The following is a 23,714-nucleotide window of genomic DNA, read 5'->3' on the forward strand; positions in this document are numbered from 1 at the left end:
CACAGCTGGGTTTCATTTTGTTAAGTTCCCTGACACATTCACAGAGTTTATTGGATCCCCCGTGGATCTGGTATGTATGAGGTCTCACAGCAAGCTCAGCCTTTGGGAAATATTTACCAACTATCCGTTAAGGCTCTTCTTTCAAAGTTACAAAGCAGGTATCGTAATTGAATAGCATGGACAGGTGTATCTCTGCCCCGAGCCTGAGGAGAACTACCTTGTCTCCATGGCAACAAAGGTGTACAACAATAGTGCTTGCTTGTCCTGGTAAACGAGAGTCCCCAAGTGACTGGTGCAGGAAATACCAGACCAAGACACTTTCTTTGTGGCTGTAAACTGAGGATTTGATTGTGAATGTATTGTATGTGTTCTATCATCAAGGGTAATTCAACAACATCACTCTTTTGACTTTATTTTCTTTTACTTACTTATAATCTGCTAAAGAAAAAAAATGAATATAAGATGTTTTTCACTTTTTGCAGACTGAAACAAAGTGTGCTAAATTTTTCTCCTTATATTTTGGTAATGTGAAATGAGTAGATTTGAGTTCTGGAACATATAATTCAATCTAATGCCTTCAGTGCAGTGTATTGGGCAGTAACTGGTCCAGAAACTTTGAATTTAAGTTTTTTAAAAATTGCATATGTCCGGAAAGCATGCTACAACATAAATCATGAAATTATAAGGGAAGTTTAAATTTTTTGTTTATACTTCCTTTGTAATAACAGTTATATAAAAATCCCAAAAAACCATCAATGGGCATGATTTTATCATTGTATCATCAGCCATTCATTACATCTGTCGATTTTATCATACATTTTAGAATGATCAACCCTGGAAGTTTTAATACTGAACAGCTTGCTTAGGAGCGACTAGGCCATGAGGATGATATTTCACAACCCAAAAGTTCTTTAGCAGCTCAATCATAAATAATGACGCATAAACTGTTAGTAGTCGGTTAGTTTCAACTCAAATTAAACTCAAAAAGTGCTTGTGAAATTCCAGACTTTGCTTTGTTGAAATTTTTCAAACAGGCACACTAAAACATACATACAGGTAAATGCATCAAATATAAAGAGAGGTGGACTTCAAGACCTGCTTGATTTTTAGTGTCATGGGCAGACTGATAGACTCTTTTTTTGTCTGTGTGCGTGGAGAAAGCCAGAGAAATTGAAATGTAACCAAATAAAGCAGAGAGGGAGACAGAGGGAAGCTCAGGCTTCTCTCTTCCTTATTTGGTCATGGAGCGTGGAAAGATGGGCGGGTCAGTTGGCTGTACGTCATCAACGTGCTCCTGACACCCGGAAGCGCTACAAGATGTAACATGTTGTGCACAAGTGTACGGAGTGTATAAACAAGTAAAATTTAAACGGAATTTTCATCCTAGATAGAAACTTTTACTCCGTTTGCTTTGGAGATGGAAGGAAGCGAAAACAAGGTAAGGGTAAGAATACTGCAGCTGGCTACGTAGCTGTTATGCGATCAGATATGATTTAGATGGACTCTTGGAGCATTTCCTTCATTTTGAGCTCGTATTGACACATTTTATCTCTGTTAACCAGAACCCTGCAGCCCTGAGAGAAGAGGGGAATACCCTCTTCAAGGCAGGGGATATGGAGGGCGCTGTCTGCTGCTATACTAAAGCTTTAAGGCTGAGTGACAGCCGAACAGAAAGTGCTGTCCTCCACCGCAACCGATCTGCCTGCTATCTGAAACTGAACGAGTTCAAAAAGGCAGAGGCTGATGCATCTAACGGTATGAGAGAATGGTGTAATCTCTTTAAGTAGCTATTGATCACGGTTGAATATGAATTTTAAACCTTTGCCCTGTGAGCCACTGAATCATCAGCCTATGAGCTTTATCCCAAACAAGGTACAGACACAGGGTGTGGTCTGCATAAAATAGTTACAAAAAAAGTAAAGTTAAATAAATTCCAAACAACTGTATTGTACATTGCAAAGAATCACAAGCCTTTTAGGTGCTCTTTCAACCCTTACCATGACAGAAGAAACTGTTTGCAGCTAAATTAAGCAAATGGGATGTATGTCTGCACTCTATATGTATCTATATGTTTCAACTTGTGTTCCTTCCAGCTCTTGAAGCTGACCCAGGCGATGTGAAGGCCAGGTTCAGGAGAGCTCAGGCTTTCCAGAAGCTCGGTCAACTTGACCAGGCCTTTATGGATACACAGAGGTGTGCCCAGCTGGAGCCTAAAAACAAAGCCTTTCAAGATCTGCTAAGACAGCTGGGAGCACAGATCCAGCAGAAGGTGATATGCTTTACCTTACAGTTAGGTTGGTTCGTAGGGGCTCTGTTTTGTATTTGAAATATTGACAAGAGGAATGTTCTGCTAACACAGATGTTTTCTCTTGTCCATGTAGTCGGCACAACTGAACTCCACAGATGCTCGTGTGCAGAAAATGTTCTCCCTCCTCTTGGATTCATCTGCTAGCGACTCAGATCGTCAGAAGGTAAAAAAGTAACTCAGAAATAACACACTTCATTTTAGAATTTTCTCACTTTATTTTTTTGTTTTGTTTTTTTATATATATAATATTTATTTGTATCCATGTGGAAAGTTCAACTGCACTAGAATAACATGGTCCACTGTTTGATTTCAGGCAGCCCAGAATCTAGTGGTTTTATCTCGAGAAGACGCTGGAGCCGAACAGATATTCCGCAATGATGGAGTGAAACTGATACAAAAACTTCTTCAGTCAAAGCAGGATGATGTTGTCCTCTCTGCCCTGAGGACTCTTGTTGGGTTGTGTACAGGACATCAGTCCAGAGTAAGTTTGACGGTTCACGGCATCTTCATTAAAGTCATGGCAATGAGTTGTTTGTTTTCTGTCTGTAAAATAGTTAAAACTGGGTATTCCATGATAATGGTCCATTAGTTACCGTCATATTTCTGTTGTCATCACTATGTTAATTTTAGAACAGCTATGTAAACATATTTCCTTGCACTCACAGTATATGCACTCAACACCATGCCACCCAGTTGATTTGCTGCCTTTTAGTGTTAAATCTAATGTGTTGTTCCTAGACTATGGCTATAGTGAATGAGTTGGGAATGGAGCAGCTGTGTGCAGTAATGGGATCAGGAGCCTCTGGTGTGTCTCTGGCTGCCTGCCACCTGCTGCAGGTTATGTTTGAGGCTCTGACAGAGGGAATGAAAAAAGAGGTTAGAGGAAAAGATGAAGCTATTCTTCCCGGTGAGTCTGGCAATGATCATGATTTGTTTTATACCTACCTGCAATCTCTTTATCTTCCAATGAAACTTGAATGTTTAAATTTGACACAGAACCATCCAAAGAGTTACGATCCATGCTCCGCCACCTCTTGGAAATGATGCCAGCATCTAATGTCTCAGGGCCAGGGAGAGACAGTGCCATCAACCTCCTGGTCAAACAAGTTCCCCGCAAGTCCTTGAAAAATCCTGATAACTCCCTCACATTGTGGGTGATAGACCAAGGTATGAAACACAAGCATATACCTCTTATGCAAGATTAAAAGAAACCATTGTGCTTTTAGGGAGCTTCACTGTTTCATGATTTTTAAGGATGGGAAGGAGTTGGACTGTTTTAAACTGCAAAAAAATTAGACAAAGACCCTAGCTGTCACAGTCAATTTCAGGCACTACTTACCAGTTTTATCTTGACTAACTAGCTCATTTTTCTCCTCCAGGACTAAAGAAAATCTTGGAGGTGGCTGGAACTGTCCCTGAGCTCTCAAAAGATCTCCCTCTTACAGAAAACTCCCACATGAGCTGCTCTGTCCTGCTTAACAAACTTTATGATGACCTCAAGAGTGACAAAGAAAGAGAGAACTTTAGCAAACTATGTGAAGAATATGTGCAGTAAGACCGCAGAAACTACTGTTAATATTTTGTAACTTTTACTCACATGAGTTGCTTCATATTTCAACACCTTGTGAGCAACAGCATTCTAAAACAAGCCCCTTTATGTGTTGTTTTTCTCGAAAGGCAATACTTCAGTTGCACTGGCCTGGAGGCCAAGTTGCGAGCCATCCAAACAGTATCTGTACTCCTCCAAGGACCAAGCGAGGTGGGCAACAGAACTCTAGAGATGTCTGGAATGATGGATGCAGTGATCGCTCTGTGTGCCTCCGAAGATGTTACACACCAGCAGATAGCAGTGGAGGCTGTTATCCATGCTGCAGGCAAGGCTAAGAGAGCCTCCTTTATCACAGCTAATGGTGTGGCACTTTTGAAGGACCTCTACAAGAAGAGTGAGAATGACAGGATACGTGTGAGAGCCCTGGTGGTAAGGAATGAAGCAAACAAGTTCACCAGTGTGTATTTTTTCACATCTGCAGAGTAGAACATCATGAATAGAGATGAATGATCTGTGGTTTCTGCAGGGTTTATGCAAGCTTGGATCTGCCGGAGGGACTGATTTTACTATGAAGCAGTTTGCAGAAGGATCCACACTAAAGCTGGCCAAGCAGTGCAGGAAGTATGTTGGTCTGTTTTGATGTTAATACTGGTTGAAAAGATAGGCATGACTTTTATTTGACAAAATTACCAAGCCCTGACCTTTTTTTACTTGTAGGTGGCTTTGCAACGAGTCTCTGCCCCAAACCTCTCGCCGGTGGTCAGTGGAAGGCCTCGCCTACCTCACGTTTGATGCTGATGTGAAGGAAGACTTGGTTGAGGACAAGAATGCTCTCCTGTCCATGTTTGAACTGGCAAAGGTTGGGCTAATTATTATATTTTAAGGTCATGATGGATGTAAAATTGGACAATGCAGTTCAATTCACTCAGATTCCTATGAGAAGAGCTTATTTCTTGTAGTTGCTGAAAACCTCACCACAAGAACAAATGTTTTTATTGTGGTTTTTTTGAGGGGTTACTTGAGTCTTTTTACTGTTTCCCCAGTCTGAAGACAAGACAGTGCTGTTTGCCGTGGGCTCCACATTAGTAAATTGTACTAACAGCTATGATGCAGAGAAGCCAGACCCTCAAATGGTTGAGCTAGCAAAGTATGCCAAGCAGCATGTTCCAGAGGAGCACCCAAAGGTACCATTTAAATCCTCCTTTTGTGTTTTTCATAAGAACATCAAATGACCTTGACATTTTAGTCCACAGTAGCTTTCTTTTCCTATCTTCTTTAGTTTTTTTTATCCACGCTTGTGTTGCATTAATCTGTCTCTCTTTATGTGTCAGGATGCTCCTTCCTTTGTGGAGAAAAGGCTGGTGAAGCTACTGGAGGCTGGGGTGGTGTCTGCGTTGGTGTGTATGGTCAAGCATGAGAGTCCTGGTCTTACTGAGGCCTGCAGGGAGTTTATTGCCAGGTAGGAAAATGCTTTTTTTTTACTTTAGTCACTGTTTTCATGATGTAGATTTTCTTTTAATGTTGTGTAACATGGCAGGGTCTTCCTGGCTTTGGTTGAGCGACAAGAGGACAGAGGCACAGTGGTGGCACAGGGGGGAGGAAAGGTAGGGCAGTTTGATAAAAAAAATACCTTTTTTTCTCCCAAACTAATCTAAACATCTTTTACATGGTTCTTGTTTCATGTGTCCTCCACAGGCTTTGATCCCACTAGCCTCTGACAACACAGATATTGGTAAAACCAAAGCAGCGCAAGCTCTGGCAAAAATAACCATCACATCTAACCCAGAGATTGCCTTCCCTGGAGAGCGGGTGAGACCTCCATGCTGTGGAAAGTCTCTTCAACAATGAACTCAAGAAACTCACACTATGCTTTCCTAACCTTGTCTTCCTTTTTGTCGTCAGATATACGAGGTGGTGCGTCCCCTGGTCGGTCTTTTGAGTCTTGAATGCACCCTGCTACAGAACTTTGAGGCACTCATGGCTCTCACAAACCTGGCTGGCATTAGTGAAAGACTCAGGTTGGCCACTAGGGGGGAGTGTCTCCCTAAAATACAATAAAACGAAGCATGGATTATAGTTTCATCTACATTTAAAATACAACCAGTTTTTGAATATAACACTTCATTCATGTCTTAATGTGTTTGCAAGAAAACAGACTTGTGTATAAGTATTGCGTTTAATTTTAAGTTTTGCTGCAGATCAACTTTTCATAAAAAGAGGTATAATTGTGAATATGTACTCACACATTTATTTTTGTTTATTCATAAAAATAGAAAGCATTCTTATAAAAGTTTTCTGACATTTTACTTAAGTCTACAGAGCTGGACCATTATCATTTAAATATCTGACAATGTCATTTTAGCCAGTATGTCAAACAGTACATATGATTTTAAAAACTGCTTTCTTTTTTGTCCCACTTTATTTGAAAATCTAAGTGTTTTGAGGTTTTCTTTAACGCTTGTTTTTTCACAGACAAAAGATCATAAAGGAGAAGGCAGTCCCAAAAGTCGAAGGTTATATGTTCGAAGAGCATGATCTGGTCCGAGCTTCCGCCACAGAGTGCATGTGTAATCTGGTTTTAAGTACAGAGGTAAAAAAAAGAATAAACTCAGTGTAAGATGATTGTATGGCACAGATTGTTTTAGAAGTCGAAGTTAACGCATTGAGGTTTTGGTTTGTTTTCTCAGGTGCAGAAACTGTTTCTGGCCACGGGCAACGATCGCCTGAAGCTGCTCGTGTTGTACAGTGGAGAGGAGGATGAGAGGCTCAGAAAAGCTGCTGCAGGAACCTTGGCCATGCTGACAGCTGAGCAGCCTGAGCTTTGTGCCCGCATTCCCGGAACAGTAAGCATTAATCACCCGATTCACCCACATCCACCAACGTAGCACTGTCAGATATAAAATGATTCACTTTTCTATTTTATGACCCCTTGTTCTCTCTTCTCTTCTCAGACAACCCATTGGCTAGAGATTGTACAGGCACTGCTACTCAGTGAAATATCTGACCTGCGTCATCGTGGAGTGGTCATCGTTCACAACATGATGCAGGCAGAGAAAAGTCTGGCTGAGACGCTCATGGAAAGTGAAGCTCTGGAGATTCTTTCTGTCATGGCAAAGGGAGGAGAGGGCATGCCTGAGCCTGTCTGCAGGATTGCCCAGAACTGTCTGGACAAGGCTGTGGAATACAACATTATAATGACCAGAGAAGGGAAGGAACAGAGCAAAGAACTTGAACCATGAAAACACTGCTATAGAGCGTGAATGTGCCTATGGGGGTAAAGTTGGTGTTATCTGTGTCTTAAATGGGACCAATGAAGGTTTTAGCTTGTCAGATCAGGTCAGGACGGGTACAAGCTTAAATACTTTGGTGTTTTTACCACAAACTGGGAAAGCTATAAAAAGAGGGAAAGTATGCAATGAAAAATATCTAATACTTCCAAGGTGACACAAATGAGCTTTGCTTTAAGCTGCTTACATTAATCTAAGTTGCTGGTGTGTTTTACCTCTGAGACCAAAAAAGGCACTCTAACATTCACAATCATTACTAAAGATTGTTATGACTCAACTTCTGCTTACACTTTTTTGTATCAACACAATATTGTTCATTCTCATTAATATTTTAATTTTCTGTTTTATCTACTTTCACATTTCATATATTATTTTAACTTGTATGACACTTTGTGATAACTTCCTGTTCTTGCGTACACTATAAGACTGAAATATGAACACTCCGCTACATTTCCTGTCATTCATGTGTATAGCTTGATATTTTCTTAACAAACTGAACTTATGACAGAAATGAATAAAGACTGCTCACCGGAGTACTGCTCTTGTTTAGTATCTGTTTGACTTCACCGCCTGGTGTTAGTCCGTCCTCGCGCCTGTAAAAAATGACAGCATTGCGCATGCGCCATATACCCATGCGCTAAAGACAACAACGGTTCTGATGTGCTGCAACTACGATTCAATTAGAAAGCAAGCAAAGCCCATGCTTTTCAAATGCGTTGGTTTGGGTTTGGTTTTAACGCATTCGGGCAGATATACGTGCGGGAGAAAACAACCGAAGTAAAGAGTACGGACACAGTTGATGAAGTGAAAGTGAGTAGCCCTGCGGAGCTAACTTTGAGCAAGGACTGTTGCTTGAATACTGTTGTTCAAATTAAGGCAAGCTGGAGTCGCAGAGCATCTTTACAATTGGATGGTAAGAATCAAATAACAACAAAATCTCAAGGTCTGATTCGTCAGTCTTCTCCAGTGTGTTAGTATCGCACTCTATGCAGTCATTCTGCTTCTGTCTGTCAGGTGACAACTGTGTACATCTGACGGGCTTCGGTTCAGTCCAACCCAACGAGTCCTGCGGTGTCCCAGAACTCAGTCATGGCTCGGATGTCTTCATCAGTGAGGCATACTTAACACTCGGTTTTTCAGACAAAATTGAGGTCTGGGATTTGCAGAAGGAAAAGAAGACCAGATCATGGAGCATGGAAATAAAAACACTACCAGAGACCTCTGGTAATCATTTTTTACTTACATGGCATTGACGTGGACTATGTTGTGATAGCTGACTAAACTGCTCATGTATTTGTTTTCCAGGAAGCCATGTGAGTCTTCCATTGGTTCCTGGGGGTTATATAGCCATGAAACCACCTTTCTACCGTCCCTTATCACAACACCTGAAAGCCAAGAGTCTGGCACTGAGTGCAGAGCATGCCATCCTCCTCACTGCCTCTGGTGATGTGTACACATGGGGACAGGGAAGGTAGATACACCCCTAAAACATGTAACCCTATACAGTGGATACACATACATAAACATTTTCAGGGGCATTTCTATTATGTGAGTCTAACTTCTCAGTAACTTTGAGACAATTCAGTTACTTGTTCCCACTTTCCATTTTTTATTTTTTTTATTGGCTTGAGTAAAATTTTAATCTGATACCCACATATTTTTATGAACAGTCTGTTCAATGTTTCCCAGGTACGTGATGACACAACTGTTTGGAATCTCATTACCTGTTATGTCATTTATAGTCCTATTTACAACATCCCTGAAGGGTTTTATTTTAGAGCAGTTCCAGAAAACGTGTGGTTGGTCTCATGGCCACCAAAAAGCCTCCAGACTGGCTGGGGTGATTTTAGCTGCCCACTCTTCATCTGGGTTTTTATATAAAACATGATGTCTTTCAAGCTAAACTCTCTTCATATCAGTGAGCTAGTGGTGGTGCATTCTGTCACACAAATTCTGGACCAACTCTGATTCCTGTTTGTTTTCAGAGTAGTGTTGAGCTTACTCCATTTTCCTCTGGAGCTTAATACAAAGCTGAGATGACTTGAGATTTACCTTGGTGGTAAGCCTTTTCTGTGATCACAATTATGCCTGTAGGTTCAGTTTTAGGGTCAACCTTAACATCTTTTGTAATGCAAAATTGTATTTGTTGGTATCTGAAAAAGTCCTGTTCCTCTAGTCCAAATTTTTCTTATAATTCTTGAAATCTAATATACTTCCCTACTTTAAGTATGGCACCTACTTGAGTGAAGTAACACACTCTCTAACCATTGTTTAAATCAAAAGTCATGTTGGCCTGGTATAATTTTTTAACCACGTGCAATCCAATTTGATATTTTCCTCTCTGTCTGCAATCTATATTTCTTTATTATCTCATGACAAAAGCTTTAAATTTGAGTATAAACCAACAGGCTGAAGGTCTCAGTTGTGCTGCATGGAAGTATTCATGAAGATCTATCAAGAAAATAACTCCATTACTCTTTGGAAGTTGTAGGGCCATATGTCTTATTCTGGGTCTTTTGCCATTCCAAATGAACCTTGATGTGTTTTTATCCCAAGAGTCAAATTTGCTTTGTGGAATCATTGCTGGTAGGGATTAAAACAGGTACAACAACCTAGGGACAATAGAATCTGGAAAAATTCATTGTGGAGCTTCAGTCTAAAGGAAAGTCAACCACCTCTGCATATCTTTTAGGATATTTTGGTCAATAATATTATAATTGGCATCACAGAACAGTTTTCTTGGATTTTTTCTTTGCCCAGCCATGGCCAACTTGGGCATGGAGGCCTCAGTTCTGAGGAGGAGCCCAGGGCAGTTGAGGCTCTCTTGGGGATGCCCATGAGCAGTGTGGCTGCAGGAGGCTGGCACTCTGCTTGCATCAGTGGTAAGTGTTTTTTCATGATGTGTAAAAATGTAAGTAAAATCAGCTTGACCCTAAACACAAAAAAGAAAATCAGTGACTCTTTTACAGATGGAGGTGACCTGTATGTGTGGGGCTGGAATGAAACTGGCCAGCTAGGTCTTCCATCACGAGGTCTGAGGAAAGCTCAGCAACAGCAACACGCAGGTACATCTGTTTGAACACAAGTTATTCATAAATTACTCAATGGGTATTTTTCACACCAAATAACCCAGAGCTTTAATATAAAAAGAATCCACAGTGGCTACAACATAGGCTTGCAAAAAAGATAGAATGCTATTCTAGTTACTCCATTTAAAATTTTATTAACAAAACAATGCACAAGAATTGAAGAGACTCGAAAAAATTTTGATTTGTTTAAAATACCAAGTCTGCTAAAATAACTCTGAAGGTAGCTGATGGCTGGCTTGAGCTTCACCGTGTTAAAGCATGGCTATCATGCTCAGACCAACTAGTACATCAAATGTTACATCAAATACTGATATTGTATAGCTTACCTATAGAAAGAAAGGAGGCCACATTTTGAGTATGACTAACTTAATAACATGGGCCACATTTGATACCTGACCATGTTTTTAATTGGCAAAACACTTAAATGTTAAAAGTAGCTACAGGGAGGTCTTTCAATTCCTTATGAACCCATCATCTCCTGAACTTAATTATCTTAAATTTTGTCTGTTATACAGCTCATAATTGTCACTTTAAGTTAGAAGACAAGTTGCTGTAAGCACTAAAGTATTGAGTTTTTAGGGGCATCAAGCCAACATTCTGGCTCAACTCCTGCTGAAGAGCTGCGAGAGAAAGAGGAGAATGAAGAGGTATTCATATCGATCCAGGCATTTCCAGCTCTGGTAGATGTCACTCCATCATGTGAAGTCCAGAAAGTCAGCTGTGGCCACAGACACACAGCTGCATTAACTAGTAAGTAACCTCACTTGACATTTAAAATACAATTTGTGGGCAAGAAAATATCTTAGTAGAAAAAACGTAATCTTTTTTTTCTCATTACAGCCACAGGTGAACTCTACACATGGGGCTGGGGTATGTATATAAGGATGCCTGTTTTGATTTTTGTTCTTGTCTTTTATAGAGCCCATGTTTGGTCTTCTTAACCCTGCATCTTTTATATAACTGTTTCAGGAGACTATGGCCAACTTGGACACCAGAGTTCAGTCAGTTCGGATGAGCCCCAGTGTGTGGAGTTCTTCAGGGAGAAGCAGATGCGTGTGATTGATGTTGTGTGCGGAGCCTGGAACACTTTTGCTGCTGTCGTCAAGATGGATGTAGGAGCTAGCTCTTAAAATGACTGTGGCATTTCTTTAATACACTTGGACTTTGGACAAAACACCAAAAAGTGTATACTATTGCATCAGATACAATCCTTTGAAGAAAAAAAAACACAAAATCTTTATTTGTAAAAGCAATTGCTCTTGAGTTGTTGTAAATATTTTCAATTTTATTCAAAGGAATTAAAAATCACAGTCATTAAATTCAGAAACAACACATAAAACAGAAAAGGCAGTAAATGCTAATATAATTTAAGACAATTTTCTAAAATGAGCTACTTGGAAATTCAACACAATGAGAGTTTGAAGGCCAGTGCTTTTCCACACACTGTTAAAGGTCTTCACAGCACAATCTTGAAAGAACTGGAAAACCAAAATACATAAGGAGTTAAACAAATTTCCACTGAGTAGAGTACATGCAAGCAATGGGGTTAATATGATTTGTCCTTACCTGACAAAATCTGGTGATCTTGAGATGACGTGCTGAAACTCTGAGAGGTTAACAGTGCCGTCTTTGTCAATATCTGACTCTTCAAGAATCTGAAGAACATGGAAAGACAAGATCTTAAAATCCTGCAGCTAAACGCAAAGAAAAAAAGTAAAGCCTCAGTAACCTTACATTGCCAATGAGCTGCCTCATTTCTTCAGTCGTAAGTCTTGTATCATCTGTCTCACCAGTTAAGCAGTTGACCAGCTTCTCCAGGTCACCATAATCAAGAGTTCCATCATCATCAAAGTCTGAAAAATGGTATCAGTTTCATTACACAAATTGTTATTGTGAGGTTTAAACAATGAAAATACCTCATTTTTATTTACCAAATATACGAAATGCGTAGTGGGATTTTATTTCCAAAGTAGCGGAATCGCTGAAGGCACTTAAGAGGTCCAGGAAGTCCTCAAATGTGAGGCTCCCATCTTTCTGATCAGATGTAGAGAAGACATGGCAGATTCGTTTCCTGAATGGGTTGGACTGATGACAAAAGGTACAAGGGTCAGTTAGGTTAATCAGTAAATTTAGTACTTCCTTGAAGACAAAAGCACATAGAACTGAATTAAGCACAGTAAAAGTTTGACATCAAAGACAACAGAATATGTTCTTTAGAGTATATATTTTCACCTTGAGTTCTGGCAGAGTTAAAATCCTCTCCATTGACACCCTGGTATTTGGTAGATCTTTCTCATCTTTTGTGAGCAGTTCAGTGAATCTCTTGTGAGCACTGAAAAACAATGACTCAAGTGACGTAAAAAGCAGAACTAAGTTTGTTTCATGTTTTTTAAAATCTTAACATTTGATGTGTGGTGTGCAGCTGAATACTCACAGAAGAATCTCTTGTTTTGTCAAGAATGTCAGCTCCTAAAAGTCAAAGTGATCACGATTGTATCAACAGTTGTTATTAAAAAGTTCATTTTTCAACACTGGTATAGTTTTAGTCTGACTTCGTTTGATAATGCATTCATGTGTGCATATTAGCAACATTAGCATTAAACTATGTCAATAAAAGCAGAACTACAGATGGTTTGAGAAAATCAATCCAATGGTATTTCAAAACGTAGTTGAAACATAATCCAACGGCAGACCGAAAGTTTAAAAAACTCAAACAACGAGCAGAAATAATATACGAGATTTTTTTTCTCATTACGGGACGACACACAAACAGCTTAACTCTAACAATCCCGTAAACTTTGACATCGATTATAATTAGTTGATTTGTGGACTTTACTTTTGGCACTTACTTGATATTCCGACAACAAATCCTTCCCAAGTTGACTTGCTGTAGTGCCCATCCTGAAATTCCGACTTCAAAACGTACTTTTGTTGTTGTCAATAGTCCGTGAACTGCTCAACTACTCAGTTCTACATGGCGTACTTCCGGGATCAGACCAGTGCGTTCCCTTTCCTGTATGAGGCTACGTAATGGTTCCCACGGGGACGGACTAGTCAACAACAGCAGTAACAGGTGCTAGCATGTACAGTAAAACATTTAAAACCCTGAAGCTTTGCTACACTTCACTCATAAGGAAAACCAGACTACATAACTTAAGTTTTGCTTCAGGTTTGCTTTCAGGCATCCATTGATGAAAGTCAACAACATGGCCGTTTTTAAATTTGATTTAACCCAGCCTATCTATTCATTATTTTTATTTGTGGATTTTATATTAAAACAGAATAGAATGTACTTTATTATTAATGCCTAAAGGGAAATTCAGGATTAAAGATATTAATATGGAAAGGTTAAGAAAGGGATGAAGACTGCATCATGCAGAAATACATAATGTGATAATATCAGCATTGTGCAAGTTCTGTAACTCATTATTTTGTATAACCCATGAAAAAAGGTTCCAGGCAATCAAGATATATTGACGTGAAATTGATGAATTTAAATATAGCTTTCCCCAAGTATTATAACAAACCCTTGTTTTAATAATATATTTACAACCTAGCTGTAGCCTATTTTTGTGCTTTTGTTTTGCAGCTTGTCTGTGTCATTTATCCCTCACTACCACCATAGACTGTTCCCTGTGCTGGCCTCTATAAAGAGGTTCTGCAGGAACAGGACCAACTGTTTCTTCCCACATGTCATCAGACTGCTGAACTCACAGTAACACGCTCCCTCACGCACACTCGTGTTTTTTAAGCTAGTGCGTGACTACACTTTGCAACTGTTTCCATGAACTTTATGTCTATGTTACTGTCTCATACATTCCTAACATCCAGTGTGTGCGGTGTTTATATTCTATTGTAGTACATATTTTTCACAACCATATTTTGACAATTGTGCACTGACTGGTTTTAATTTTTTGAATGACAATATAAGTCTAAGTGATGCACATCCAAATATCACACAAAATAGAACAGAATAAAACAGTATCAGCCTTTTGCCTCAAATTTTTCAAATAAAACAAAAAAATGTTTGTCTTTGTCTCAAGACTGATCCATAAATCATGTGCACACCAATTTGGAATACTTTCATGTTAACTGTTGATAGTAGGTCAGAACTTTAAAAACAAGTATAAACATAGATGTCAATCAGTTGCTCTAATCAGCTTTATTTTATTCTAGTATTACAACAAATATCACTATTTTTATTTTAAGGCAAAAACAAACAACTTGGGGAATCACTTCTTTTCTGTTTAACAATTAAATCTCCCAGTGATAGGTGATGATACAAACAACACGAAATAACATTTGAAAAAAACTAAAAAGAAAAAAAAAGTAGCTTGTAGTAGTGCACTTTTTTGTCAAGAATTGCATGATTTTCTGAAAAATATTTGTATGATGAGATGAAGATTTTGACACGAAGCTCAGGATATGATGAACTTCAGCTCAGTGAAGAGCTAAGCTCCTTGATCTGTCTCCCAGTCTGTGGTATCTGGAAAAACACATTCAAAACAAAGAAAATAGTTCTTAGTGCAAGCCTATCTTCAGACTCTTTTATTACTTTTCTATACTTGTACCTGTCAATTTTGTTCCCTCCTTTGTCTCAGCGGGAACACCGACCCCATACTCGTTTTCAGCTGTGATTCTGAAGAAGTAGATCCCTCCTTCCTCCAGGTCAGACACCCTGTGGGACAGTCGGCGGCATTTGTCTGTGAGTCTCATCCACCCTTTTCGGCTGATGTCCCGAATATCTACATGGTAGTGCTTGACAGAGGCTCCTCCCTCATTCTCTGGGATATCCCAGCAAACAGTAGCTGAGTTTTTTGTCACATCTTTAACCGTAATACTTGTTGGTGGACCAGGTGAATCCAAAACCCTCACACTCAGCGTCAAAGAGGCAGACCCGGCTACATTTTGCAGTTTGAGAATGTATTTGCCAGAATCATCGCGCGTTGCCCCTTCCACTGTGATAGAGGTCACAGAGCTGCTGGTGTTGATCAATCCTCTGACTCTCAAATCCACATCTGCTTTGTCCCATGTCACACTGGGAACAGGTTTGCCTGTAAAAGGCACAGTCAAAGTGAAGGAGCTGCCATCCTTAACAAGCAGGGTCTTTCTCATTTCAGGGCTCACTTCAAACCTTGGCTCCTCTTCTCTTTCCATTGCCACTGCAGGCTCTGTTTCCGGACTGGGCTCACTGATGCCAACTTTGTTGATGGATCTGACAGTGAAAATATACTCTGTTCCTGATGTAAGTCCAGTGACTGCAAACTCTGTTTTATCTGTGTTATGTACACCCACAGACCACTCTTCTTCTGATGATTTTCTGTATTCAACTTTGTACCCAGTGACTTCTGCTCCACCATCAAACAGTGGCTTATTCCAGGACAGAGTGATTGACGACTTGGATGAATCAACTACTGTGGGTTTTGCTGAAGGACAAGGAAGAAACTTTGGATCCTCTGCCAGAGTGAGTGGGGATGGGGAACTTGGTTCACTTAGCCCTGCAGCATTCTCAGCGAAAACTCTGAACTCATATTCACAACCTGGTTGCAGGCAGGAGGCTTTGACGCGCAGGTCATACACTGGTTTCTTATTAACACGAACCCAGCGAACACCCTGCTTCTCCCTCTTCTCAATAATGTAACCACTGATGCGGCTCCCACCATCAGTTGCTGGTCTCTTCCAGCAGACAGTCATAGAATCACTGGTTGCACTTGTGACCTCAGTATCAGTTGGAGCAGACGGGATAGTGTAAGGATCTGTTGCCTTTGTAGGGTCACTTTCCAAATTCTCACCCTCACCATACTTGTTAACTGCCCTTACCCTAAACAGGTATTCATTTCCTTTGAGTAACTTTGTTACTTTGCAAGTGGTTGCCATCATGTCACCGTACACTACAATCCAAGCTACACGGCTGGTTTCACATTTCTCAACAATATAGTACATGATCTCAGCACCACCAGTCTCATGTGGCGGTCCCCAGGACAGAGTACATTTCTCTGCTGTGAGTCCAGACACCTCCAGAGGTCCAGCAGGTGGTCCTGGTCTGTCCAAGACTTTACAGGTAACAGCTCTGGATGTTGTTCCTCCTGTGCTCTGCAAGGTCAGAGTATACTGACCCGAGTCTTTCCTAACACCTTCTCTGATAACTAGAGAGGTATGCGTCTTTGTTGCTGTTATTTCAACCCTCCCTGTGGTACCAATATTTCTACCATTCTTTAACCAATACACTGTAGGGTTAGGGCGACCAGAGATGTCAGCATCTATTCTGAGGAGTTCCCCTGCCTTGATAACAACTGCTTGTCTAAATTTGTCCTCCATGACAATTTTAGGTGGCTCTACGTCATGCTGTATTGTAACAGGGCCTGTGGTTTCAGAAGGTGCACTAAACAGCTCAGCTGAATTTTTGGCAATAACACGAAAATCGTACTGTTCACCCTCTGTGAGGCCAGTCACTTCCAGGAAGGTCTCTAGTAAATTTGTGAAGTTGCATTTAAGCCAGCAACTGTCTGGCAGCTCTTTACGCTCAATGATGTACCCTGTTATTTTAGCCCCACCATCATATTCTGGTTTGTCCCATGAGAGAGACACTGAGCTATTAGTTATATTAGTGACTGTGAGGCTTCTTGGAGGGTCACATTGGTCTCGAGCGGCTACAGGCTCAGACGCTTTGCTGCATGGTCCAACACCAGCCATGTTTTCAGCACAGACTCGAAACTCGTAAATCAAACCTTCTTCAATGGTTGTGACCTTAAACTGGGTCTCAGTCACTGGGTTTCGGTTTAACTTTGTCCACAAAATACTGCTTTGATCTTTACATTCAATGTGATAACCAACGATAGGGTTACCACCATCACTATCTGGCTTGCTCCATGTAACTACCATAATGGACTTTGAGGCATTTACAACACAGACATTTAATGGGGGTCCAGGGGGCTTAAAGGGATATTGAGCAACAACAGGATCTGACTCAACAAACTGACTTTTGCCGTAGCGATTCTCTGCAGCAATACGAAACTGATACTCAGTGCCCTGTGTCAGACGGGAAATTTTGATTGATGTTCTGGCAACTGTTGCTGACACAGTCTGCCACGTGGTGCTGTCTGTGTCTCTTTTCTCAACAACATAGTTAGTGATTTGACATCCACCAGTATAATGTGGGGGCTGCCATGACAGAGACACAAAGTCAGCACTCACTTCATCCACTCTGAGGTCACTTGGTGGTCCAGGCCTTTCAAAAACATTAACAAAGACTTCAGAGGATGTGGTTCCAATTGAGTTGGCCACAGTAATCTCATACGTGCCAGCATCTACTCTAGTTGCATCTCTTATGACTAACTGGGATGATGAATCAAATGTTTGTACATTAACCCTACTTGTCTCTTTCAGCAAGTTGCCATCTCTCGACCATTCTACCGTAGGTGGTGGAACACCCTTAAATGGAACATCGATCTTCAAATCATTTCCTGCCTTCACACCAAAGGTGTTCGACAGCAAGTTAACAATGGGCCGAGCACTAGTATCATCAACTACAGCTGGTGCAGAAAGGGATTTTGGCTCACTTTTTCCTCTCTCGTTCACAGCGCTCACTCTAAAGAAATACTCTTTTCCTTTTGACAGCCCATTAACAGTCACTTCTTGTGCTTTACTCTCTGAACATATGGTCCAAGTGTCATCTCCCTTTGCCAGCATTTCTACAACATAATATATGATTTTGCTTCCTCCATCATGATCGGGCTTCTCCCAAGAGATCCTTGCACTGTTTCCAGTGACATTACAGAGCGTGATTCTGCCGGGAGGAGGTGGAGCTTCAGACACTTTAACAGCATCACTGATCTCTGCTGGCACACCAGCACCAAATTCATTCACAGCCAGGACACGGAAGTAATAGAAGCATCCTTCCTGGAGATTGTCTATCTTGTATGAGTTCCTTACACAGTTGCTACAGACACTTGTGAATGCCTTTCTAGCCTCCTCACGTTTTTCAACAATGTAGTGTGAAATCTTTGTTCCCCCATCTATCAGAGGGGCCTCCCAGGAGATTGAAACCGAGTCTCTCTTTACATCCTTTACCTCTAGGTTGGTTGGTGCACTGGGAGAATCCAATATTCTAACATTGATGAAAGCTTTTTTAGAACCACTGTGGTTCTCAGCGGTCAGCACATATTTCCCAGAGTCATTTCTGTTGACATTTTCAATTAATAAGACTGTGTAGGAATTTGTTACCTCAATTTGAGCACGCTCACTGAGGGCACCACCTTCCTTTGTCCACTTTACCTCCGGCTCTGGTCTTCCTCTGATGGTGACATAGAGACGTAGAGTGGAACAGGCTCTAACGCTGACAATCTTCCTCAAAGTACTGTCCAGCTCAATCTCAGGGGCCTCCAATTTTTCAGTGGTTACCACAGTCCCAGGTAGATCCACAGGTTCTCCAATCCCGGCAGCATTGATCGCTCGTATGCGGAAATTGTACATTGCGTTTTCTCTGAGTCTCATTACAGTGTAGTTTGTGTCCTCTACACCTGTACTAGGTGTGCATGTCGTCCACTCATCTTCTGCTGCCTCCTTCATCTCAACAGCAAAACCACTGATGGATGCTCCACCATCATAGATTGGCCTTGACCAAGTCAGAGACACAGTTCTGCTGGAATAGTCAGTCACTTTGGGGTTAGTAGGGGGGCCAGGTGGGTAGGTAGCCTCACATACCTTGATGTACTCACTTGGTTCACTGGGTGCACCAACACCAGCAGCATTCTCAGCTAATACCCTAAACTGATAGAAGTGTCCCTCTGTGAGCCCTGTGCATCGGAAACGCACGTCATTTAGTCTTCTCTTGTTGCATTTAGTCCACCTCACACCTTCTTTGTCGCGTTTCTCCAGGATGTAGCCATCAATCTCTGAGCCCCCATCAGTCTCAGGCCTTTCCCATGTCAGCACTACAGAGTCACCAGCCACTCCACTTGCTACAGGAGTGGAGGGTGCACTTGGGGTTGTGAAAGGGTTTTGGGCAACAAAAGGCTCAGATTCCAGAAATTCTCCAACACCATATTTGTTTATGGCAGCAATTCTAAAAATGTATTCTTTTCCAGGTACTAGTTTTGTCACTTTGTAACTGAGAGCTTCAACATGAGCTTCAACCCCTGTCCAAGTAACACGACTGGTCTCTCTTTTTTCAATGATGTAGTGGGAAACACTTGCACCACCATCATTAAGAGGAGGATTCCAGTGAAGATTACACTTCTCAGCACTGACAACTTTCACCTTCAGAGTTCCATCTGGAGGACCAGGTCTATCAAGCACTTTCACATTGACTGGGACGGATGTAGTTCCACCACTGTTACTGAGGCTCAAGACAAAGTGTCCACCATCTACTCGTGTGCAGTCCCTGACGGTCAAAGTTGTATGAGTCAGGGTGTTTTTGACCTCCATTCTTGGCGTAACTTGGTCAATTTCTTTTCCATCTTTTAGCCAAGTTACTTCAGGAAGAGGTTTCCCAAAGTAATCAGCATCAATGATGAATGTCTCACCAGCTTGGAACACAGAGGTGTTCTTGAACTTTGGATCAATGTACGCTGTGGGTCCTTCAATAACATCCTGAGCAGTGACGGTAAGGGTTTCTGATGGTGTACTCCAAACACCAGCAGCATTCTTTGCAGTTACTCTAAACTCATAACCTTGGCCTCCTGTTAAACCTGTGACTGTGAACTGGTTTTCAATGACATTTGTGAAGTTTGCCTTCCTCCATCTGCCATCTGGGAGCTCCTTCTTTTCAACAACATAGCCTGTAATGGTGCTTCCGCCATCATTCTTTGGTTTTGCCCACTGAAGTGTGATGTGTTCTCTGGTTATAACAACAGCTTCAGGTTTTCCAGGAGGATCACAGGGGTCTCTTGCCACATAGCATTCAGATATTTTGCTTGATGGGCTGAGCCCAGCAATATTCTCAGCAAAGACTCTGAATTCATACTCAATGCCTTCCTCAAGTCCACTTGTTTTGAAGCGAGCATCCGGTATGACAAGTTTGTTCAGTTTGGTCCACAAGATGCTGTTCTTCTCTTTACGCTCAAGGTGATAGCCAGTGATTGGGCTTCCTCCATCCTTAGCCGGGGGTTCCCATTCAATCACCATGCTGTACTTTGTCACTGTGGATGCAAAAGGAGTGCCAGGAGCAGTTGGCACACTAAATGGATACTGTGCAACCACAAAAGGAGAGGTGATAGCAGTACTCTTCCCATACCTGTTTTCTGCAAACACTCTGAATTGGTATTCACTTCCTGTCTTCAGTTTGGTGACCTTGATTGTGGTTCTTACTGTTGTTGCTGACACAGTCTGCCATTCAGTGCTTGAGATGTCCCGTTTCTCTACTACATAGTTGTCAAGCTGACAGCCTCCTGTGTATTCTGGTGCTTCCCAGGAGATGATAACATAGTCAGAGCTGACCTCATCGATCTTCACAGGGCCTGTGGGTGGGTCAGGCTTTTCAAGAACAACCACTGTGATTTCTCCTGTAAATTTTCCGGCGCTGTTGCTTGCTATAATAGAATATTGACCAGAGTGCTCCCTGGCAGCATGTCTGATATGAAGAACTGTCAGGGATGATTTATTTAAAACCTCCAGCCTTGATGTCTCTTTGACTACCTGTCCATCTCTTTTCCATTCAATTTTTGATGCTGGATGCCCCACTACTGGTATCTCAACTTTCAGATCTCCACCACTTTTGACGGTAAAAGTGTTAAAAGTTATCTGAAGATTGGGTTTAACAGCATTTTCCACATCTTGTACAGGGTTTGTTTGGACCACAGGGTCAGGTTCAGGTTGGCCTGGTGTGAGGAATAAAAAAATACAATTATAAATCAGGACATTCGATAGGCTCCCTGCAGATTAGAGCCATTTTTGCCCAGTAACTACAGGAACTTATTAAAGCTAGAGTTTTCGAAGTCATTTATGATTAGTTGGTGGTGTATTCACTTTAAAACAGTCCTCAATACAATTCTGTGAATTGACTCGATTATTTTTTTTACCTCTGTTTAGCAGATGTATAACAAACTACTTCTAATGAAAAGTTAAAAAGGGGGTGGATAAACATAAGAACTTAAAATACAATCAATTTTGGATTCAAAAGAAAAATCCACTGTGAGATGAACATACCACGGACAATGACTGTTGAAGATGACTGGGAATCCTCTGGTCTGAGGTCAGTGTCTGGTGTCACATTTATATTTAGTGCATGAGTCCCATCCCCTGCTTTTCTCTCAGCCTACAAATGAGATCAGATCAAAAGAGTCACCAGGCTGACACAATCATAACTGTATGTTTCTGTTTTACAGGGTTTTTTTTTATTAAATAGTTTGTCTTGGAGAAAGTATGGCGACATCAAAAGCCACCATGCTCAACTGATGGTTGGAATAGGACAAAAATAACTTTGGTGTTTCTCAACAAGCTAGCATGTCAGCTAACTCAGTCAGTGTTACAGTTAAGTAATAAACACTCGTGTTGAAAAAAACAGAGGAATGCCTGACCAGTGCGTTCTCTATTCTGTCAACAGAACAAATAGCTTTTACTTAAAATACCTAAACGTTTTAGACAATTTCACTTGAGAAAAACAGACTGATACAAATAATCAAGAAGGGAGAAAAGGCAATTCGTAAGTGCCTTTAGATTTGAAAGTTTTCATATTGTTAAGAAAGCTTTACTCACTTCTTTGTTGCTGGATTCCATCCCTGTTCCTGCTTGTCCCTTCAGAGAGAGAAGTTGAAAACCAAATTTAAAAGTAGTCCGGTTCAGTTAATCCGTTGGCTAAGATTCACTGACTGTGGTGAGAACCCTCAAACCTTGAGGCAGAAGTACGCAGCTCTGCCAGTCACTGCCTGCTTTATCTCCAAAAGCATGCAGGGACCAAAATAACCATGATGCCTGATTGGCCAGCTGCTTATTCTCTCAAAGTTAGTTGAGCCTTCAAGTGTCAGCTGGTCAAAACTGGGAAGCTGCTCATCAGTTCAACATTACTGGATGGCTATTTGAGTTGCAGGGGGTTTACCCTTAGGCTTTATATTCTTCATCCATTGTGTGATGCTTTTTTTTTTTTGGTTTGTTAGTGATGGTAAAATCACTCAAAAAACACTTAACTGCATTTATCAGGACATATGAATTGTCATATTCACATGGCAGCCATTTTTACATCCCCAGCAGAGTGGCAAGTTCAAATGCTGTTATCAAGACATACAACTATGTCTTGAGTAAGAATTAAATCAGAATCCCTGAAATTCATTACACCCAAATTTTTTGAATAATGATAAATTTAGAAGAAAAAAAAAAAACTAATTCTGTTTGTGAAATACAAAGAACTTAACTAGTTAGCTACAACTGATAAGACTATAATTCAAATGCCTTGAGAAAACACTTCTGTTAAGAAGAAAGTTGCTAAGTACCAAGCTAAGGATAATACTAGCAAAGGCCACATCCAAGCAAAACTGTAAAGTCATCTGTAAAGTCAGGAAACTCATATAAAAGCTGTTTTCTAATGGTGGGTAACATGCTGTTTTTAACTTGAATCAAGGTGTTTGTCTTGAGTTTTCTTAGAATTTTTTCTTTTCAACTGCCATACAAATACAGGTTAAAATGAGTTAACAGTTCTTATTATTGTTTATTATTAAAGTATTTGTTTAGTTGATCTATCTAGCCATTTCAAATGTCTACTGTGTAGGACTGCATGTTTATGAAGAAATGTGTTTATCTCAGTTTATGTGTTATGTGTTTGTTGGCATTTTTTCTCTTTCTATGACCAAATGGTAGGGTACAGGTAGAGGGTTGGAAAAAGGGGCATTCATGGACCTTTTCTTGGGTATGGATGGGGTGGATGAGGGGGATGCTGGGGTTAATCTTACAAACACTATAACAATGTCTCAAAATGGATTTGGCGTGTTGCCATTCCTTTTATTTATTTATTTATTTTATGTTTATGTTCCTGAACAGCAACATGATAAATAAGCAGTGTTTTTATATACTGCGTGTCAAGAAAAAAAAAAGAAAAGATTAAGGGGGGAATGAGTCATATTTCTCATTTTCTCATACTAAGGGAACTTAACTTTTGAGCTCGTCTTATAGGTAAGGAAAATGGTTGCCTGCCATGTTAATAAAACCTTTAGTTGCAGCCAGGGCTTGACATTAATACTGGCCAACTGGCCAAATGCGGGTGAATTTTGGCAGTGGCTGGTAACACCGCCGCTCCCACTGGCCACTTTGGCGGGTTGAATTTTATCTCATACATGGAGTAAAGAGACAAGCAAAAAGATGACTCTGATGATGAAAGCTCTGAGGAAATTTTATTTACCTCTCCTTCATTGTCATTCTCATGAAAAAAGGATGATTTTCTGATTACAATCGTGAATAAATATTTAAGCAGACAGTGTCTCTTGCTGAGTTTTTATCAGTTCAATTAATCCCCTTTACCATTTTATTATAAGCAATAACAAACTACTATTTTA

General features: G+C 40.7%; 4 protein-coding genes across 4 annotated transcripts; 2 read left to right on the forward strand and 2 right to left on the reverse strand.

Annotated features, from left to right (window-relative positions):
• The first annotated feature begins 1,279 nt into the window (after positions 1-1,279).
• On the forward strand, positions 1,280-7,703 carry unc45a (unc-45 myosin chaperone A). The gene is made up of 19 exons (XM_074677348.1): positions 1,280-1,438; positions 1,563-1,755; positions 2,094-2,269; positions 2,382-2,471; positions 2,622-2,789; positions 3,047-3,215; positions 3,305-3,475; positions 3,688-3,859; positions 3,986-4,286; positions 4,384-4,478; positions 4,575-4,716; positions 4,901-5,041; positions 5,189-5,316; positions 5,395-5,461; positions 5,553-5,666; positions 5,760-5,875; positions 6,330-6,447; positions 6,545-6,700; positions 6,809-7,703. Exons 1-19 carry the CDS (start codon positions 1,418-1,420, stop codon positions 7,094-7,096), a joined length of 2,826 nt encoding a protein of 941 aa, XP_074533449.1. The 5' UTR covers positions 1,280-1,417; the 3' UTR covers positions 7,097-7,703.
• Positions 7,704-7,750: 47 nt separating this feature from the next.
• rccd1 (RCC1 domain containing 1) lies at positions 7,751-11,363 on the forward strand. Its single transcript, XM_074677350.1, has 8 exons — positions 7,751-8,057; positions 8,159-8,368; positions 8,450-8,615; positions 9,905-10,026; positions 10,114-10,209; positions 10,813-10,983; positions 11,074-11,103; positions 11,203-11,363. The coding sequence occupies exons 1-8, from the start codon at positions 7,856-7,858 to the stop codon at positions 11,361-11,363; spliced, it is 1,158 nt and encodes a 385-aa protein (XP_074533451.1). The 5' UTR covers positions 7,751-7,855.
• A 213-nt stretch (positions 11,364-11,576) lies between these two features.
• On the reverse strand, positions 11,577-13,221 carry cib1 (calcium and integrin binding 1 (calmyrin)). The gene is made up of 7 exons (XM_074677351.1): positions 13,083-13,221; positions 12,668-12,702; positions 12,466-12,565; positions 12,165-12,318; positions 11,968-12,086; positions 11,800-11,888; positions 11,577-11,711 (listed from the first exon to the last, which is right to left on the reverse strand). Exons 1-7 carry the CDS (start codon positions 13,131-13,133, stop codon positions 11,690-11,692), a joined length of 570 nt encoding a protein of 189 aa, XP_074533452.1. The 5' UTR covers positions 13,134-13,221; the 3' UTR covers positions 11,577-11,689.
• A 1,463-nt stretch (positions 13,222-14,684) lies between these two features.
• Positions 14,685-22,118, reverse strand: LOC141796222 (titin-like). Its single transcript, XM_074677209.1, has 4 exons — positions 22,062-22,118; positions 21,379-21,487; positions 14,805-21,050; positions 14,685-14,719 (listed from the first exon to the last, which is right to left on the reverse strand). The coding sequence occupies exons 1-4, from the start codon at positions 22,116-22,118 to the stop codon at positions 14,685-14,687; spliced, it is 6,447 nt and encodes a 2,148-aa protein (XP_074533310.1).
• Positions 22,119-23,714: the final 1,596 nt, after the last annotated feature.

The sequence above is a fragment of the Halichoeres trimaculatus genome, unplaced genomic scaffold, assembly GCF_033239565.1.
Source record: "Halichoeres trimaculatus isolate MK-OKI-2021-1 unplaced genomic scaffold, fHalTri1.1 fHalTri1_scaffold_10, whole genome shotgun sequence".
NCBI classification, from domain to species: Eukaryota; Metazoa; Chordata; class Actinopteri; order Labriformes; family Labridae; genus Halichoeres; species Halichoeres trimaculatus.

Coding starts and splice junctions, on each gene's coding strand:
- unc45a (XM_074677348.1), top strand. CDS start 1,418: ATGGAAGGAAGCGAAAACAAG. Junction 2,270..2,381: donor GAGCACAGATCCAGCAGAAG/GTGATATGCTTT, acceptor TTGTCCATGTAG/TCGGCACAACTGAACTCCAC. Junction 5,317..5,394: donor TGCAGGGAGTTTATTGCCAG/GTAGGAAAATGC, acceptor GTAACATGGCAG/GGTCTTCCTGGCTTTGGTTG.
- rccd1 (XM_074677350.1), top strand. CDS start 7,856: ATGCGTTGGTTTGGGTTTGGTTTTAACGCATTCGGGCAGATATACGTG. Junction 8,616..9,904: donor TACACATGGGGACAGGGAAG/GTAGATACACCC, acceptor TTCTTTGCCCAG/CCATGGCCAACTTGGGCATG. Junction 10,984..11,073: donor ACACACAGCTGCATTAACTA/GTAAGTAACCTC, acceptor TTCTCATTACAG/CCACAGGTGAACTCTACACA.
- cib1 (XM_074677351.1), bottom strand. CDS start 13,133: ATGGGCACTACAGCAAGTCAACTTGGGAAGGATTTGTTGTCGGAATAT. Junction 12,566..12,667: donor ACAAAACAAGAGATTCTTCT/GTGAGTATTCAG, acceptor ATTGTTTTTCAG/TGCTCACAAGAGATTCACTG. Junction 12,087..12,164: donor CTACGCATTTCGTATATTTG/GTAAATAAAAAT, acceptor ACCATTTTTCAG/ACTTTGATGATGATGGAACT.
- LOC141796222 (XM_074677209.1), bottom strand. CDS start 22,118: ATGCTTTTGGAGATAAAGCAGGCAGTGACTGGCAGAGCTGCGTACTTC. Junction 21,488..22,061: donor CTGCGTACTTCTGCCTCAAG/GTTTGAGGGTTC, acceptor TCTCATTTGTAG/GCTGAGAGAAAAGCAGGGGA. Junction 21,051..21,378: donor TTCAACAGTCATTGTCCGTG/GTATGTTCATCT, acceptor TCCTCACACCAG/GCCAACCTGAACCTGACCCT.